This window comes from Oncorhynchus masou, chromosome 9 (assembly GCF_036934945.1).
Source record: "Oncorhynchus masou masou isolate Uvic2021 chromosome 9, UVic_Omas_1.1, whole genome shotgun sequence".
NCBI lineage: Eukaryota > Metazoa > Chordata > Actinopteri > Salmoniformes > Salmonidae > Oncorhynchus > Oncorhynchus masou.
Window position 1 is genome coordinate 71437275 of NC_088220.1, and position 15603 is coordinate 71452877.

A 15603-nucleotide genomic window follows, 5' to 3' on the forward strand; every position below is an offset into this window, starting at 1 on the left:
ATTTCTGAAAGGGATGTAAATGAGGCAGGACCAGAGCCCAAGGTCTGGAGAGACACGGACACTAAAGATTCAAGGAAACTCTGTTCTGTTTTCAAATACAAACTTGATCTCTGAAAGCTCTGCTCCAGCTGAAAGTGCTCAGTGAAGTCTACAGACTAACACAACTAAGGATAGCGAATACCTTTTTTTCTTATAAAATAAGCCCAGAAATGCTCTGCACTGAATACTTGATCAGCAAGTATTCCATGTCAGATCAACATGTCCCCAGTGTTTACAGTATTGGTTACCTGCTGGATGGGGCTTTGTGCCTGGAACAGGATGCGTCGGCCCAGTAGCTCGGCGAAGATGCATCCTATAGACCAAATGTCGATGGCGTTGGAGTAATGGTGGCTGCCCATGAGGATCTCTGGCGCACGGTAATACTGGGTCACCACCTCCTGAGTCATGTGACGAGACTCGTCAAGCTCCTCCACCCGCGCCAGCCCAAAGTCACAGATCTGGAGAGGGATGAAGGCAGAGAACATGTTCACATTAATACATCCATCAATACCAATACACAAATAGACTAGTCCTCCCAACCCAACCCAACTCAAGGTTCAGATGCATGCAGCTTCTCGTAAGATACACTATTTATTATTTGGCAGCTTACTGTGACTGAGTCAATTGTTACATAACTGAATGACAACATCGTCTGATACGTCTAAAGACACAAAAGAAAAGAATACTTGGATTGTTCATAAACGGACTAACGAGCTGCTCCAAATTTCTTTGTTCCCTCATCTCTTTTCCCCCCAAACTCTTCAAGGGATGAGCAGCTTTTTCAGAAATGCATGGCACATCACTAATTATATTTTCCAATGAAAACACTCACTGAAGTTGATTTACCAACCTCTTCTATGGTGTCCCTAAAGGAACACACTTCTGTCTCGCCCCCCTCTCAATTTCTTTTTGTTGCTCTGTTAGCTAAATATACATTCTGGTCAGAATGACAGGAAGTGAAGGATTGGGGAGCCACATTAGTGTCGCACTGCTACGGGTCACATTACTCCAGACGATTGCTCTCCACCAGCTTGTACACAACTAAATAAAACTGCTTGAGTAGCTGATGCTGCTGAGGGAGATTTTTGGAAGGGGATATTTATCAGAAATTAAATGACCTCCTCTCTAAAATAATGGCAGATTTGGTAGAGAAGGAACACAGCGATATCATGGGCAGACAGCACCCAATCATATGCAGGGAGCCTCACAGAGGCAGGCAGGGATGGGTTTTTCTTAAAATAGCCCAGAATGTGTAGGGAAGGTTTTTGGGAAATTAGAATTAGGAGCTAAATTAGTAAATGTCTGCTAGAGACAATCTGTTCTCCAGAGTCAGCCAGAGAATCACTGTCCTCCACCCTCTCCTCACTTTCTCTCTCTCTCTCCCCCACCTGTGGACTAGCACCCCTCCCAGTTGTCTGAGGGAGGAGGGGGAGCTAAGGTTAGAATAAGCCCAGGCAGGGCCTCCATTACTAGACCCATCACGTATTTTAGAAATCCCACTGGGGCGTCAGACCCCCAGTAACACAGGCTACAGAGACTCAGGGCGCCAGACAGCAAGTGAGAGCAGGAGTCAGGAATGTGTGTGTGTGTGTGTGTGCGCATTTCAGATACTGTACTTCCACAGAGCAGATTCCAACCCCAAGTTGACCTCATAAATATCATAGTGTAGATCTCAGTTGAGTAATACATGTCATCACAGGAGGATTCAGATGTTAGATAGTAGAGGACAGTAGATCAACCTTAAGCACACAGTTGCTGTTGACCAGGAGGTTGCCAGGTTTGATGTCTCGATGTAGGATGCCAGCTGAGTGCAGGTACTTCAGTCCTACAGACAAAACACACGCCGGGAAGGATTCAGTTCCTTGTGTGAAGGTCCCACCCCGTCTTTTATCATGACGATTCAAACTGATATGTGTGTGAATATCACGTTTTAATGTTTGCAATGTGTTCTGGGAGTGTGTGAGCGTGTCGGAGAGGTCTTACCTCGGAGGATCTGATAGAGAAACACTTTGACGTGGTCTGAGCTGAGGGGCTGAGGTGACACAATGATCTTATGGAGGTCACTCTGCATCAGTTCCGTCACCACATAGCTGGACGAGGAGTGGTCAAGGAAAACAACACCACAAAGACCAAACAAATATTCTGCAGAGAAGAGCTAGCAAGGTAGTGAAGAGGGGTTAATGGAAGTAAGTGGGAATGGGTAGAGGAAAGACTATTCACAGTGTCTGTTCTGTTACATTCTAACCTACATAAAATGTTGCTAACCTAAATGGATGTTCCTGACAGAGGTTGTTCCAATTCCTCTGCAGTACGGTATCGATCCATTGTCACAATGGGCTCCTGCTGTGAGTTTTAATAGACCTCTATGGTGGGGTCTCTATTTCCTTTCTTTCTGCCCCTTTCACACTCTCCTGGGAAAGACATTCAGGCAGCCCTGTTTTGCTCTCCCTCCTCAGTCATTCTGGCAGGGTAGACACATAATACATTACATGTGGCATACCTGAACCACAGCGCATAGAAACATCTCTGATAGGAACAACTTAATCCTGCCATCTAGCACTGTCAGCAGGCAGGCCAACTCCCAGAGCACACAGGCATCCCGGCCCAGCCCAGCCGTGTGTGTGAGACGGAGAGAGAGAGCGAGAATGATTAGAGCCGAGTGTGCGACACTGCCTCATCGATCCTCCACAGCTCAGGCAGGGACTTCTAGCACACGCACACACGCACACACACACATCATCAATAAAGATGGAATTAAGCTACTTGTGGCATGAAATCAGAAGAGGAACAGAAAAGGCTGTGCACACACACCACACCAGGAAGGTTGAGGCTACATACCCGCTCGTGCACACGCCTGAAACACACACACACAGCCGCAGCCAGTTGGAGAAGACTGAGGACACTGGGTGCCTTGTGCTCCGTTGGGTCCTCGCCTCCCTCCAGACCCCCCATGTCAGCTGCTCAACAACTCCCAGTCTTTTACAGCCATTTTTTGTTAGCTGATGCCAATGGCGACAGCTAGACCTCCTGGGGTCTGACACATAACGAAAAATACATTACAGAAAAACACTTTACAATTTACATACATTTTAAAACAATACCATAGACATTACAGACATACACAATTTCAGTGCATTCGGTAACTATTCAGAGCCCTTCCCTTTTTCCACATTGTTATGAAAGACTTTTTCTAAAATGGATAAATATAAAATGTTCCTCAGCAATCTTCACACAATGCCCCATAATAACAAAGCAAAAACTGTTCTTTAGAAAATGTAAAAAATGTATTAAAAGTAAAACATGGAAATACCATATTTACATAAGTATTCAAACCCTTTGCTATGAGACTCAATAATTGAGCTCAGGTGCATCCTGTTTCCATTGATCATCCTTGATGTTTCTACAACTTGGAGTCCACCTGCGGTACATTCAATTGATTGGACAGGATTTGGAAAGGCATACACCTGTCTATATAAAAGGTCCCACAGTTAACAGTGCATGTCAGAACAAAAACCAAGTCATGAGGTAGAAGGAATTGTCTGTAGAGCTCCGAGACAGGATTGTGTCGAGGCACAGATCTGGGGAAGGGTACCAAAAGATTTCTGCATTGAAGGTCCCCAAGAACACAGTGGCCTCCATCATTCTTAAATGGAAGTTTGGAACCAACAGGTCTTTTCCTAGAGCTGGCTGCCTGGCCAGACTAAGCAATCAAGGGAGAAGGGCCTTGGTCAGGGAGGTGACCAAGAACCTGATGGTCACTGACAGAGCTCCAGAGTTCCTCTGTGGAGATGGGAGAAGGACAACCATTTCTGCAGCACTCCACCAATAAGGCCTTTATGGTAGTGCGCCAGACGTATGCCACTCCTTGGTAAAAGGCACAACAGTCTACTTGGAGTTCGCCAAAAGGTACCTAAAGGATTCTCATACCATGAGAAACAAGATTCTCTGGTCTGATGAAACCAAGATTCAACTCTTTGGCCTGAATGCCAAGAGTCACGTCTGGAGGACATCTGGCACCATCCCTATGGTGAAGCATGGTGGTGGCAGCATCATGCTCTGGGGGTGTTTTTCAGTGGCAGGGACTGGGAGACTAGTCAGGACTGAGAGAAAGATGAACGGAGCAAAGTACAGAGAGATCCTTTATGAAAACCTGCTCCAGAGTGCTCACCTTCCAACAGGACAGCGACCCTAAGCACACAGCCAAGACAATGCAGGAGTGGCTTCAGGGAAAAATCTCTGAATGTTCTTGACTGGCCCAGCCAGAGCCCGGACTTGAACCCGATCGAACATCTCTGGAGAGACCTGAATATAGATGTGCAGCGACGCTCCCCATCCAACCTGACATAGCTTGAGAGGATCCGCAGAGAGGAATGGGAGAAACTCCCATTGAAGCATGCTGCCAAATGTGCTTCAACAAAGTACTGAGTAAAGGGTCTGAATACTTACATAACTGTGATATTTCTAAAATCCTGTTTTTTGCTTTGTCATTATGGGGCATTGTGTGTAGATTGATAATACGATTTTGGAATAAGGCTGTAACGTAACAAAATGTGGAAAAAGTCAAGGGACTGAATACTTTCTGAACGCACTGTACATACATTACTACATATACATGTGCCTTAACCCGTCACCCCTCCTTGTCTTATCACTCGCCTCACACACACACACTCCCTCCCTCTATCACAAGGCCTCTCCCTTGCATGCTACGATCCCATCCCCTCTGCTAGCGTCTCTCACACATGGAGAAGATAAGTGCCAACCGGACACACCACAGTGGAGAACATGAGGCCCAGGGGCCGACCCATCTATCTGGCCTCGGCACAGCTCCTGATGCTTCCTTTCTGCTTGATAAAACAAAACGCTTAATTACCACTCAGCGTCTCACCGACAGCACTGTGTGCATGTCTACTTCAGCAAGAGACATGCACGGTTTAGCCTTAAACATTTATTAATAATTCATGTTTTGTTACATTGGTCTAAATTTAGAGCAAATTTCATTTCGCTATGCATCCATGTCATCTCAAAGTGACAATGACTAATAACAACAACATATATTTTCCATAATAGTTGTAAAATCCCACCCAATTGCTATTTGCCAAATAGTCAGGAAATAACCCAGCAAAGCCCAGGAGTCCCTTAATTGTATCAGTGACGAGGCAGGGAACAGATTACTTTTGTCCTGCCTCTAATACTGTATAATTATCCTCACGCAAATCATCTGCATGCTTGATTCCTCCACTGAAATGCAAACTACACTCTTTCCTCTGAGTCCCATGCTCGCTCGGTGGTGGTTGACTCTCTCTCTCTCTCTGCTGTGGTGACAATAACAAGGCTCTCTCTTTCTCCGGGTAAAAAGGCATGCCCTGATGGTGAGTGAGCGAGCAAGCGAGTGCGAGAACACCAGCCACTGGGGCTCTGGACACCTCTAGTCATTCAGAGGAGTGATGGAGATGGAGCAGAGAAACGTGTGAAGAGAGGAATGGAATGGAATCTGGGGATCAGTTTCTGTTATAAGAATGGAGTGTGCAACATATCCGGTATTATTGTGTGTATGGACTTTAGTTGGGTTAATCTGTGTAGGGTATGGCACCCCTGGCCTGTCCACCTGTGCGCAATCATTCCCCTTTTAACCATGTGACCTGGCGCTGAACACACTCCCAGAGGGCTCTGGTTACCTGTTACTATGCCAACCAACACATCCAAGAAGTGGGAAGTGGCAGAGAGGCACCTGGGATCTGCTGTATGTCAGGGAGCCAACCTTCCCCCTCCCTGCATGACTAACCCACAGAATAGAGGATGTGGAGCAAGAGGCAAAGTACTAATGTAAACACATGTTGGCAAGGTGAGGTGAGGGGAAACCTAAGAGACATTTTAAGACCTCTTGTGGTTTTCCCTGTTTAAATGACAGTAGGCAATTAAGGTCACAGTTATGAAAACTTAGGACACTAAAGAGGCCTTTCTACTGACTCTGAAAAACTTCAAAAGAAAGATGCCCAGGGTCCCTGCTCATCTGCGTGAACGTGCCTTAGGCATACTGCAAGGAGGCATGAGGACTGCAGGTGTGGCCAGGGCAAAAAATTGCAATGTCGGTACTGTGAGACGCCTAAGACAGAGCTACAAGGAGACAGGATGGACAGCTGATTGTCCTCGCAGTGGCAGACCACGTGTAACACCTGCACAGGATCGGTACATCCGAACTTCGCACCTGCAGGACAGGTACAGGATGATAACAACTGCCCGAGCTACACCAGGAACGCACAATCCCTCCATTAGTGCCCAGATTGTCCGCAATAGGCTGAGAGAGGCTGGACTGATGGCTTGTAGGCCTGTTGTAAAGCAGGTCCTCACAAGACATCACCAGCAACAACATCGCCTATGGGCACAAACCCACCGTCACTGGACCAGACAGGACTGGCAAAAAAGTGCTCTTCACTGACGAGTCACGGTTTTGTCTCACCAGGGGTGATGGTCGGATTCGCGTTTATAGTCAAAGGAATGAGCGTTACACCGAGGCCCGTACTTTGTACCCAGAAATGTCCAGGAACTTGCAGGTGCCTTGGTGGAAAAGTGGGGTAACATCTCACAGCAAGAACTGGCAAATCTGGTGCAGTCCATGAGGAGGAGATGCACTGCAGTACTTAATGCAGCTGGTGGCCACACCAGATACTGACTGTTAATTTTGATATTGACTGCCCCCTTTGTTCAGGGACACATTATTCCATTTGTTAGTCACATCTGTGGAACTTGTTCAGTTCGTCTCAGTTGTTGAATCTTATGTTCATGTAAATATTTACACGTTAAGTTTGCTGAAAATAAACGCAGTTGACAGTGAGAAGACATTTCTTTTTTTGTTGCGTTTATATCGCTCGGTGCATTGGGATGAGTCATTTTGTTTTATGATGAAAAGTCAAGCACATTCATTTATTTCATAAAGTACCTGCAACGTCTTCCTAAATCCAAATTTACATTTAATCTAATTGCCTGTGAGAGTCTCTCCCTCCCTTATTGTTGCCGTGCATCAGGCTGTAATCATCACATCTTCCTGTGTGTCACGATCTGACCTTAGTACTGTTGTTATGTCTTGGTTTTAGTATGGTCAGGGCGTGAGTTGGGTGGGTTGTCTGTTCCTTTCTTTGTTTTGGGATTTCTGTGTTTGGCCTGGTATGGTTCTCAATCAATCAGAGGCAGCTGTCAATCGTTGTCCCTGATTGAGAACCATACTTAGGTAGCCTGGTTTCACTTTTGAGTTGTGGGTGATTGTTTCCTGTTGTAATGTTTGGTTCACATTTCAGGACTTTCGGTTTTCGTTTGTATCATTCACTTTGTTAATTTGTATTCAGTTTAATAAACTAAAATGGACACTTACCATGCTGCACATTGGTCCGATCTCTCCTACTCCTCCTCCTCAGAGGAGGATGAAAAAACCCGTTACACTGTGTCAGGAGCAGTTTAATCATTATCAGGCTGTAATCACCACGTCTTCCTGTGTCAGGAGCAGTTGAATCATTATCTGGCTGCACAGGCCTGGCTGTGTGTGTTTGTATAGAAGAGTGTATTCAGTTTAATATGCTACCTGATTAAAAACACCCCCTCTACATAATAACCAGTGTGTAGATCTGGGGAGATGACATTCATATTCCTGTTCTGACAGAGCAGACCAAGACGGAGAACAGACCAGCCTACAGTACTCTGCCGTGGGTGCTTAACAAACACGTATGCATGCACAAACAGATACACACACACACACAAAGACAGAAGGCGTGTCAGACCTCTCGCTCCCTCTCATTCATAAATGCACGCAAGCAACTTCAGCAGAGACCTTTTAATACTAAAATAGGTACAGTCACTTCCGGAACAGCAAATGACTCACTATATCTGACACATGGATGCAGTCAGTCCTGAGTCAAACACACCACACTACTCCGAGATAGAGAGCCTATTCAGATTAGCCACCCATTTCCAGACTCTGTATTTCAGCAGGATAATTACATTTTCAGAGGGGGTATTTATAGGAATTCGAAGAAATAGAAAGAGCAGTGGGCAACCAAACCTAAGCACGGTGATTGTGGATAGACTCAATATCCAAGTCATTTCCTGACAATGTGTAACTCCCCATAACAGACTTCTCAAAAGCAGGCAGGCATGTGGTTTCCCTGAATGTGCTCTCTCTTTCTCTTGGTAGGTTGTGATAGCCCATGCCATGTTACATTGAGGGCTATATACAGCCTGTTGTTGTGCCAGTAATTCACTAGCCTTCCTTGATGTGTGTGTGTGTGTGGTAATGAACATAGGAGTGCCATGGTAAAGATATGGAGACACGTTGGCTCAGATAACTCTGGAGATAACACTCAGTGGAAGACAGTGAAGTAGTTGTTAGTCAGGACTAGTAGGGGTGTTGGTAGGTGGTAAAATGTTAACCTCTCAAATCAGGCTGAAAAATGAGATGAGGGGACGCTAACCCCCTACAAAAGTACACCCAAGAAAAACAGCGTGCACACCAAAACCCACAGAGGAAATGCTTACAAGTTAGCAGAGCTACTGGCCTCAGCCCCTACCAGGGCTCTAAACTACGACCAATTTGGTGACATTTGTGGTTATTTTTTCTGTGCGACCAAGCTCATCATTAAGCTCCGGACCCTGGGACTGAAAACCTCCCTCTGCAACTGGATCCTAGATTTCCTAACAGGCCTCACCCAGGTGGTGAGGGTAGAAAACAACACATCCGCCACGCTGACCCTCAACACGGGGCCTCTCGGGTGCGTGGTTAGTCCCCTCCTGTACGCTCTGTTCACCCAACCCCATCATTAAGTTTGCTGACGACACAACGGTGGTAGGCCTGATCACCAATGACGATGAGACAGCCTTTAGGGAGGAGGTCAGTGACCTGGCAGTCTGGTGCCAGGACACTGACCTTTCCCACAACGTCAGCAAGACAAAGGAGCTGATCGTGGACTACAGAAAACGGAAGGCTGAGCACAGGACTGTAGTGGAGCCGGACGAGAGCTTCAAGTTCCTCATATCCACATCACTAAGTATACATACAATGTCAGAGGCTGACGCATGCTGAACGTGGAACTAGAGAGAGATTGGTTGTTTTTGAAAATTTCTGAAAAAGGTTTTTCTTGAGAAAACAAATATTTACTAGCCTACCTGTTTCATGAAGATCCCGTGACGTGGTTATCCTCAGTTTCTGGAAACATTACTATCTGTCCCGGGACACTGCCAAACCCTAAAAACCTGCTGCTTGGTAAAGTGGTTAGCTTAGCTGCTTGCTATGAAGCTAGCCAGGTTTCCTTGACAGTTTGAACACCGCCCTCGATACGGTTAGCCCTTGCGGCTGGTACTGCAGATAGTTCCGGGCTTGTGGCTGTTTAAATCCCAGCTGTTTGTTGCCGTTTCCGTCAGCCCTGAGAGCTGTGCTGGCTGGAACTGCGTTGAGTACCAGTGTTAGCCTACGCTGCTACCATGACAAAGAACAAAGCCTAAAATCTTTGAAATTGTTGCATGTTTAATTTCGATTTTTGTTCAGTGTAGAATGACTATGTATGCGGATGATTAAACACTCTACATGTCAGTACCCAAAGCCAGTGAGCTCACTGAACTTATAAATAAGGAGTTGCAGTCAGTATAAAAATGGGGGATAAATAATAAACTGGTCATAAATAGAGCTAAAACTAAAAGCATTGTATTTGTTTTAAAACATTCTCTAAAACCTAAACCTCAACTGGAATTGTGTAGAAATGGTGTGACCATTGAGCAAGTTGAGTAAACTAAACTGCTAGGTTTAACATTGGATGGTCAATTATCATGGCCAAGTCATAATGACAAAGTTGTTGTGAAGATGGGGAGGGGTATGTCTGTGATAAAAATAAATGTTAGGGATTCTTTACACAATTCAACTGTACTAGTTGTTCAAGCTCTGGTCTTGCCCCATCTTGATTACTCTCCGGTAATATGGTCAAGTGCAGCAAAGAAAGACGTAATAAAGCTGCAGCTGGTTCAAAACAGAAGCAGCACATCTTGCCATTAACTGCACATACAGAACTAATATCAACAACATGCATGCCAGTCTTTCCTGGCTGAGGGTTGATGAGAGACTAACTGCAGGAAATCTTGTTTTTGTGAGAAATATTATTGTATTGACATTTCCAAACTGTCTGTATAATCAACTTACATACAGCTCTGAAAGACATACTTACCCTACCAGACATGCCACAAGGAGTCTCTTCACAGTCCCCAAATCCAGAACGAATTCAATCAAGGCAACACACAGTATTATATAGAGCCCTGATCAACTCACTTCCATCTGAAATTACTCAAGCAACAGCATAATTTGTATTAAAAAAACAAATAAAACACCTCACCTAGTTATAATGTCTATGTTAATGATTTTAAACGCATCTAAACTGTAATGTGTATTTTTCTTTCTGCATTGTTGGGAAGGGCCGTAAATAATTTCCCTGTTTGTCTACACCGGTTGTTTATGAAGCATGTGACAAATACACTTGATTTGATAATAATTGTTGTAATGATAAGGCTTCACTGTACTGTTATTTCCAGTGGTGGAAAAAGTACTCAAATGTCATACTGTAGTAAAAGTAAAACATACCTTAACGGAAAATGACTCAAGTGAAAGTACAGATACCCCCAAAACGACTTATGTAGTACTTTAAAGTATTTTTACTTAAGTACTTCACACCACTGGTTATTTCCAAGCACCAAAAAGATATGCACCATTAATCCAGGAAAAACGGTTTGCTTCTAGCCCAACAAGGTCGAAATCTGACACATATTACCGGGGCAACATTTTTGTCTTCCTATAGTGGATCGCTGGGACTGCATTTTACATTCATAAACCATGTCGTGGGCCATTCTATAACGACTCGTACTTACAGTGCCTTGCGAAAGTATTCGGCCCCCTTGAACTTTGCGACCTTTTGCCACATTTCAGGCTTCAAACATAAAGATATAAAACTGTATTTTTTTGTGAAGAATCAACAACAAGTGGGACACAATCATGAAGTGGAACGACATTTATTGGATATTTCAAACTTTTTTAACAAATCAAAAACTGAAAAATTGGCCGTGCAAAATTATTCAGCCCCTTTACTTTCAGTGCAGCAAACTCTCTCCAGAAGTTCAGTGAGGATCTCTGAATGATCCAATGTTGACCTAAATGACTAATGATGATAAATACAATCCACCTGTGTGTAATCAAGTCTCCGTATAAATGCACCTGCACTGTGATAGTCTCAGAGGTCCGTTAAAAGCGCAGAGAGCATCATGAAGAACAAGGAACACACCAGGCAGGTCCGAGATACTGTTGTGAAGAAGTTTAAAGCCGGATTTGGATACAAAAAGATTTCCCAAGCTTTAAACATCCCAAGGAGCACTGTGCAAGCGATAATATTGAAATGAAAGGAGTATCAGACCACTGCAAATCTACCAAGACCTGGCCGTCCCTCTAAACTTTCAGCTCATACAAGGAGAAGACTGATCAGAGATGCAGCCAAGAGGCCCATGATCACTCTGGATGAACTGCAGAGATCTACAGCTGAGGTGGGAGACTCTGTCCATAGGACAACAATCAGTCGTATATTGCACAAATCTGGCGTTTATGGAAGAGTGGCAAGAAGAAAGCCATTTCTTAAAGATATCCATAAAAAGTGTCATTTAAAGTTTGCCACAAGCCACCTGGGAGACACACCAAACATGTGGAAGAAGGTGCTCTGGTCAGATGAAACCAAAATTGAACTTTTTGGCAACAATGCAAAATGTTATGTTTGGCGTAAAAGCAACACAGCTCATCACCCTGACCACACCATACCCACTGTCAAACATGGTGGTGGCAGCATCATGGTTTGGGCCTGCTTTTCTTCAGCAGGGACAGGGAAGATGGCTAAAATTGATGGGAAGATAGATGGAGCCAAATACAGGACCATTCTGGAAGAAAACCTGATGGAGTCTGCAAAAGACCTGAGACTGGGACGGAGATTTGTCTTCCAACAAGACAATGATCCAAAACATAAAGCAAAATCTACAACGGAATGGTTCAAAAATAAACATATCCAGGTGTTAGAATGGCCAAGTCAAAGTCCAGACCTGAATCCAATCGAGATTCTGTGGAAAGAACTGAAAACTGCTGTTCACAAATGCTCTCCATCCAACCTCACTGAGCTCGAGCTGTTTTGCAAGGAGGAATGGGAAAAAATGTCAGTCTCTCGATGTGCAAAACTGATAGAGACATACCCCAAGCGACTTACAGCTGTAATCGCAGCAAAAGGTGGCGCTACAAAGTATTAACTTAAGGGGGCTGAATAATTTTGCACGCCCAATTTTTCAGTTTTTGATTTGTTAAAAAAGTTTGAAATATCCAATAAATGTCGTTCCACTTCATGATTGTGTCCCACTTGTTGTTGATTCTTCACAAAAATACAGTTTTATATCTTTATGTTTGAAGCCTGATATGTGGCAAAAGGTCGCAAAGTTCAAGGGGGCCGAATACTTTCGCAAGGCACTGTATTCAGTGATGTTACCTGGTGTTGTACCGAAAGGCCTGCCGGCTTGAAGTGCTTCCTACTAGTTATCACGATCGGTAGCTAACGTGGCCTATATAAGAAATCATTAATATTGATAGCCATTTAGATGTGCCCTTAATTAATTGACCAAAATTGGCAACCAGTTTAACTTGAGGACCAGAATGTTGACCGTGGTGCCATACAAGTAGCAAAATAGTTGGCAAGAGATTTTTTATGTACCAATTCTGTGGCACGTGGTTTATGAACTGACACATAAAACAACGCTTGCGAGTTTTTCAATTTAAATTATTATTAAAAATTCTTGCCACAAACAGAATGTTATGTATTTGGGACATTCAACCATCTCAGCTCTGCAGAATTATTAGATCCCTTATTTTGGTATTGCCCCTATGTAGCTTGTTTCTGGTCACAGGTTCAGGAATGGCTGATAAATCACAACATTTATCGAAAATTAACCCTACAAATAGCACTGCCGAGAGATTTGGAAAACCATAGTCAATCAATCAACAATATAACAATACTTTTAGTAAAAATATTTATCTTTAACTTACAATCTGTAGATGGCACATGGAAATCATAAAGAGGGCAGTTTACAGATATAGGTGTGATGGACTAGAGTAGCTGAGGGGTGGGTTTATGGAGATAGGTGTGATGGACGAGAGTAGCTGAGGGGTGGGTTTATGGAGATAAGTGGGATGGACTAAGAGTAGCTGAGGGGTGGGTTTACAGAGATAGGTGGGATGGACTAAGAGTAGCTGAGTGGTGGGTTTATGGAGATAGGTGGGATGGACAGAGTAGCTGAGGGGTGGGTTTACAGAGATCGGTGATATGGACTAAGAGTAGCTGAGGGGTGGGTTTATGGAGATAGGTGCGATGGACTAAGAGTAGCTGAGGGGTGGGTTTATGGAGAAAGGTAGGATGGACAGAGTAGCTGAGGGGTGGGTTTATGGAGATAGGTGGGATGGACAGAGTAGCTGAGGGGTGGGTTTACAGAGATCGGTGATATGGACTAAGAGTAGCTGAGGGGTGGGTTTATGGAGATAGGTGTGATGGACTAGAGTAGCTGAGGGGTGGGTTTATGGAGATAGGTGGGATGGACAGAGTAGCTGAGGGGTGGGTTTACAGAGATCGGTGATATGGACTAAGAGTAGCTGAGGGGTGGGTTTATGGAGATAGGTGCGATGGACTAAGAGTAGCTGAGGGGTGGGTTTATGGAGAAAGGTAGGATGGACAGAGTAGCTGAGGGGTGGGTTTATGGAGATAGGTGGGATGGACAGAGTAGCTGAGGGGTGGGTTTACAGAGATCGGTGATATGGACTAAGAGTAGCTGAGGGGTGGGTTTATGGAGATAGGTGTGATGGACTAGAGTAGCTGAGGGGTGGGTTTATGGAGATAGGTGGGATGGACAGAGTAGCTGAGGGGTGGGTTTACAGAGATCGGTGATATGGACTAAGAGTAGCTGAGGGGTGGGTTTATGGAGATAGGTGGGATGGACTAAGAGTAGCTGAGGGGTGGGTTTATGGAGAAAGGTAGGATGGACAGAGTAGCTGAGGGGTGGGTTTAAGGAGATAGGGGTGATGGACAGAGTAGCTGAGGGGTGGGTTTATGGAGATAGCTACTCTAGTCCATCAGACCTGAGGGTGGGTTTACAGAGATCGGTGATATGGACAAAGAGTAGCTGAGGGGTGGGTTTATGGAGAAAGGTAGGATGGACAGAGTAGCTGAGGGGTGGGTTTAAGGAGATCGGTGATATGGACTAAGAGTAGCTGAGGGGTGGGTTTATGGAGATAGGTGGGATGGACTAAGAGTATCTGAGGGGTGGGTTTATGGAGATAGCTACTCTAGTCCATCAGACCTGAGGGGTGGGTTTATGGAGATAGGTGGGCTGGACAGAGTAGCTGAGGGGTGGGTTTACAGAGATAGGTGGGATGGACAGAGTAGCTGAGGGGTGGGTTTATGGAGATAGCTACTCTAGTCCATCAGACCTGAGGGGTGGGTTTATGGAGATAGGTGGGCTGGACAGAGTAGCTGAGGGGTGGGTTTACAGAGATAGGTGGGATGGACAGAGTAGCTGAGGGGTGGGTTTACAGAGATAGGTGGGATGGACAGAGTAGCTGAGGGGTGGGTTTAAAAGCTCATGTTATATAATAGTTATACATTGGTGTTTAGTCATAAGTACCGTCTATCTAGATGTAATGTAACTACCGTAAAAAAAAGTAAAATGTGTCCAGAATGTACATGTAACAACAAAAGAAAAAGCAGTAAAATTAATCTAGTTCCATTACATCTTAATTTTTGTCCCCCCAAAAATTTGATAATGAAACCGAAGAAAAAGAACACAGCTTAATCAACACCATCCAACCTAAAGCAGAGCGCTTTCCACACGCCCACTCCTTTCCACACGCCCACTCCTTAACTTTGAAACACCACTTTCCCATACTCAGGTCACTTAATTGGGATGCAGCCAACGCCTTCTCCATCTCAACAAGAAAATTGTGCTTTTACACAATGTACAAACCTTATATTCTGCTAATGACTTTGTAATTCCATTGACAGGTATTCATATCAACATTTTAGTTTTTATAATAAAGTAATGTCTTTATGGTATTACATATTAGTTTCTAGGGCACAACAATATAGGCTGTATCTAAATCAATTTTTTTTTTAAATAGTATTTTCTGATGCTCCTACATTTCATGTGGTGCTCCTAACTTTTTTAAGTTGGGAGCACCAGTGCTACCAATGATTTTTTTATTTAGAGCCCTAACCCCTACACACACATGCATCCGTAATGACAGCCTTCTTCCTTCTCAGGATGCAAGCAGCAGCAGAGTAGTGTGTGTGTTTCTGTCAGTGAAGGCTCCTCAGAGGAGGAAGGGGACAACCATGCTCCTCAGTGAATTTCATAAAAAATATAAATTGTAAAACATTTAAAAAGTAAACCTTTTTAGATAAAACTATACTAAATATATTCACGTCACCAAACAATTGATTAAAACATACTGTTTGCAATGAAGGTCTACAG

General features: G+C 44.3%; 1 protein-coding gene across 1 annotated transcript in view; it reads right to left on the bottom strand.

Moving 5' to 3' along the window:
• The window catches only part of LOC135546577 (serine/threonine-protein kinase NLK), an 88137-nt gene that overhangs the window by 29497 nt on the left and 43037 nt on the right, over nucleotides 1-15603 (bottom strand). The window contains exons 4-6 of the mRNA XM_064975128.1: nucleotides 2023-2129; nucleotides 1779-1864; nucleotides 288-497 (exon numbers count right to left, since the gene is read on the bottom strand). Coding sequence (XP_064831200.1) covers nucleotides 288-497; nucleotides 1779-1864; nucleotides 2023-2129 — 403 coding nt within the window. The remainder of the gene's footprint in view (nucleotides 1-287; nucleotides 498-1778; nucleotides 1865-2022; nucleotides 2130-15603) is intronic.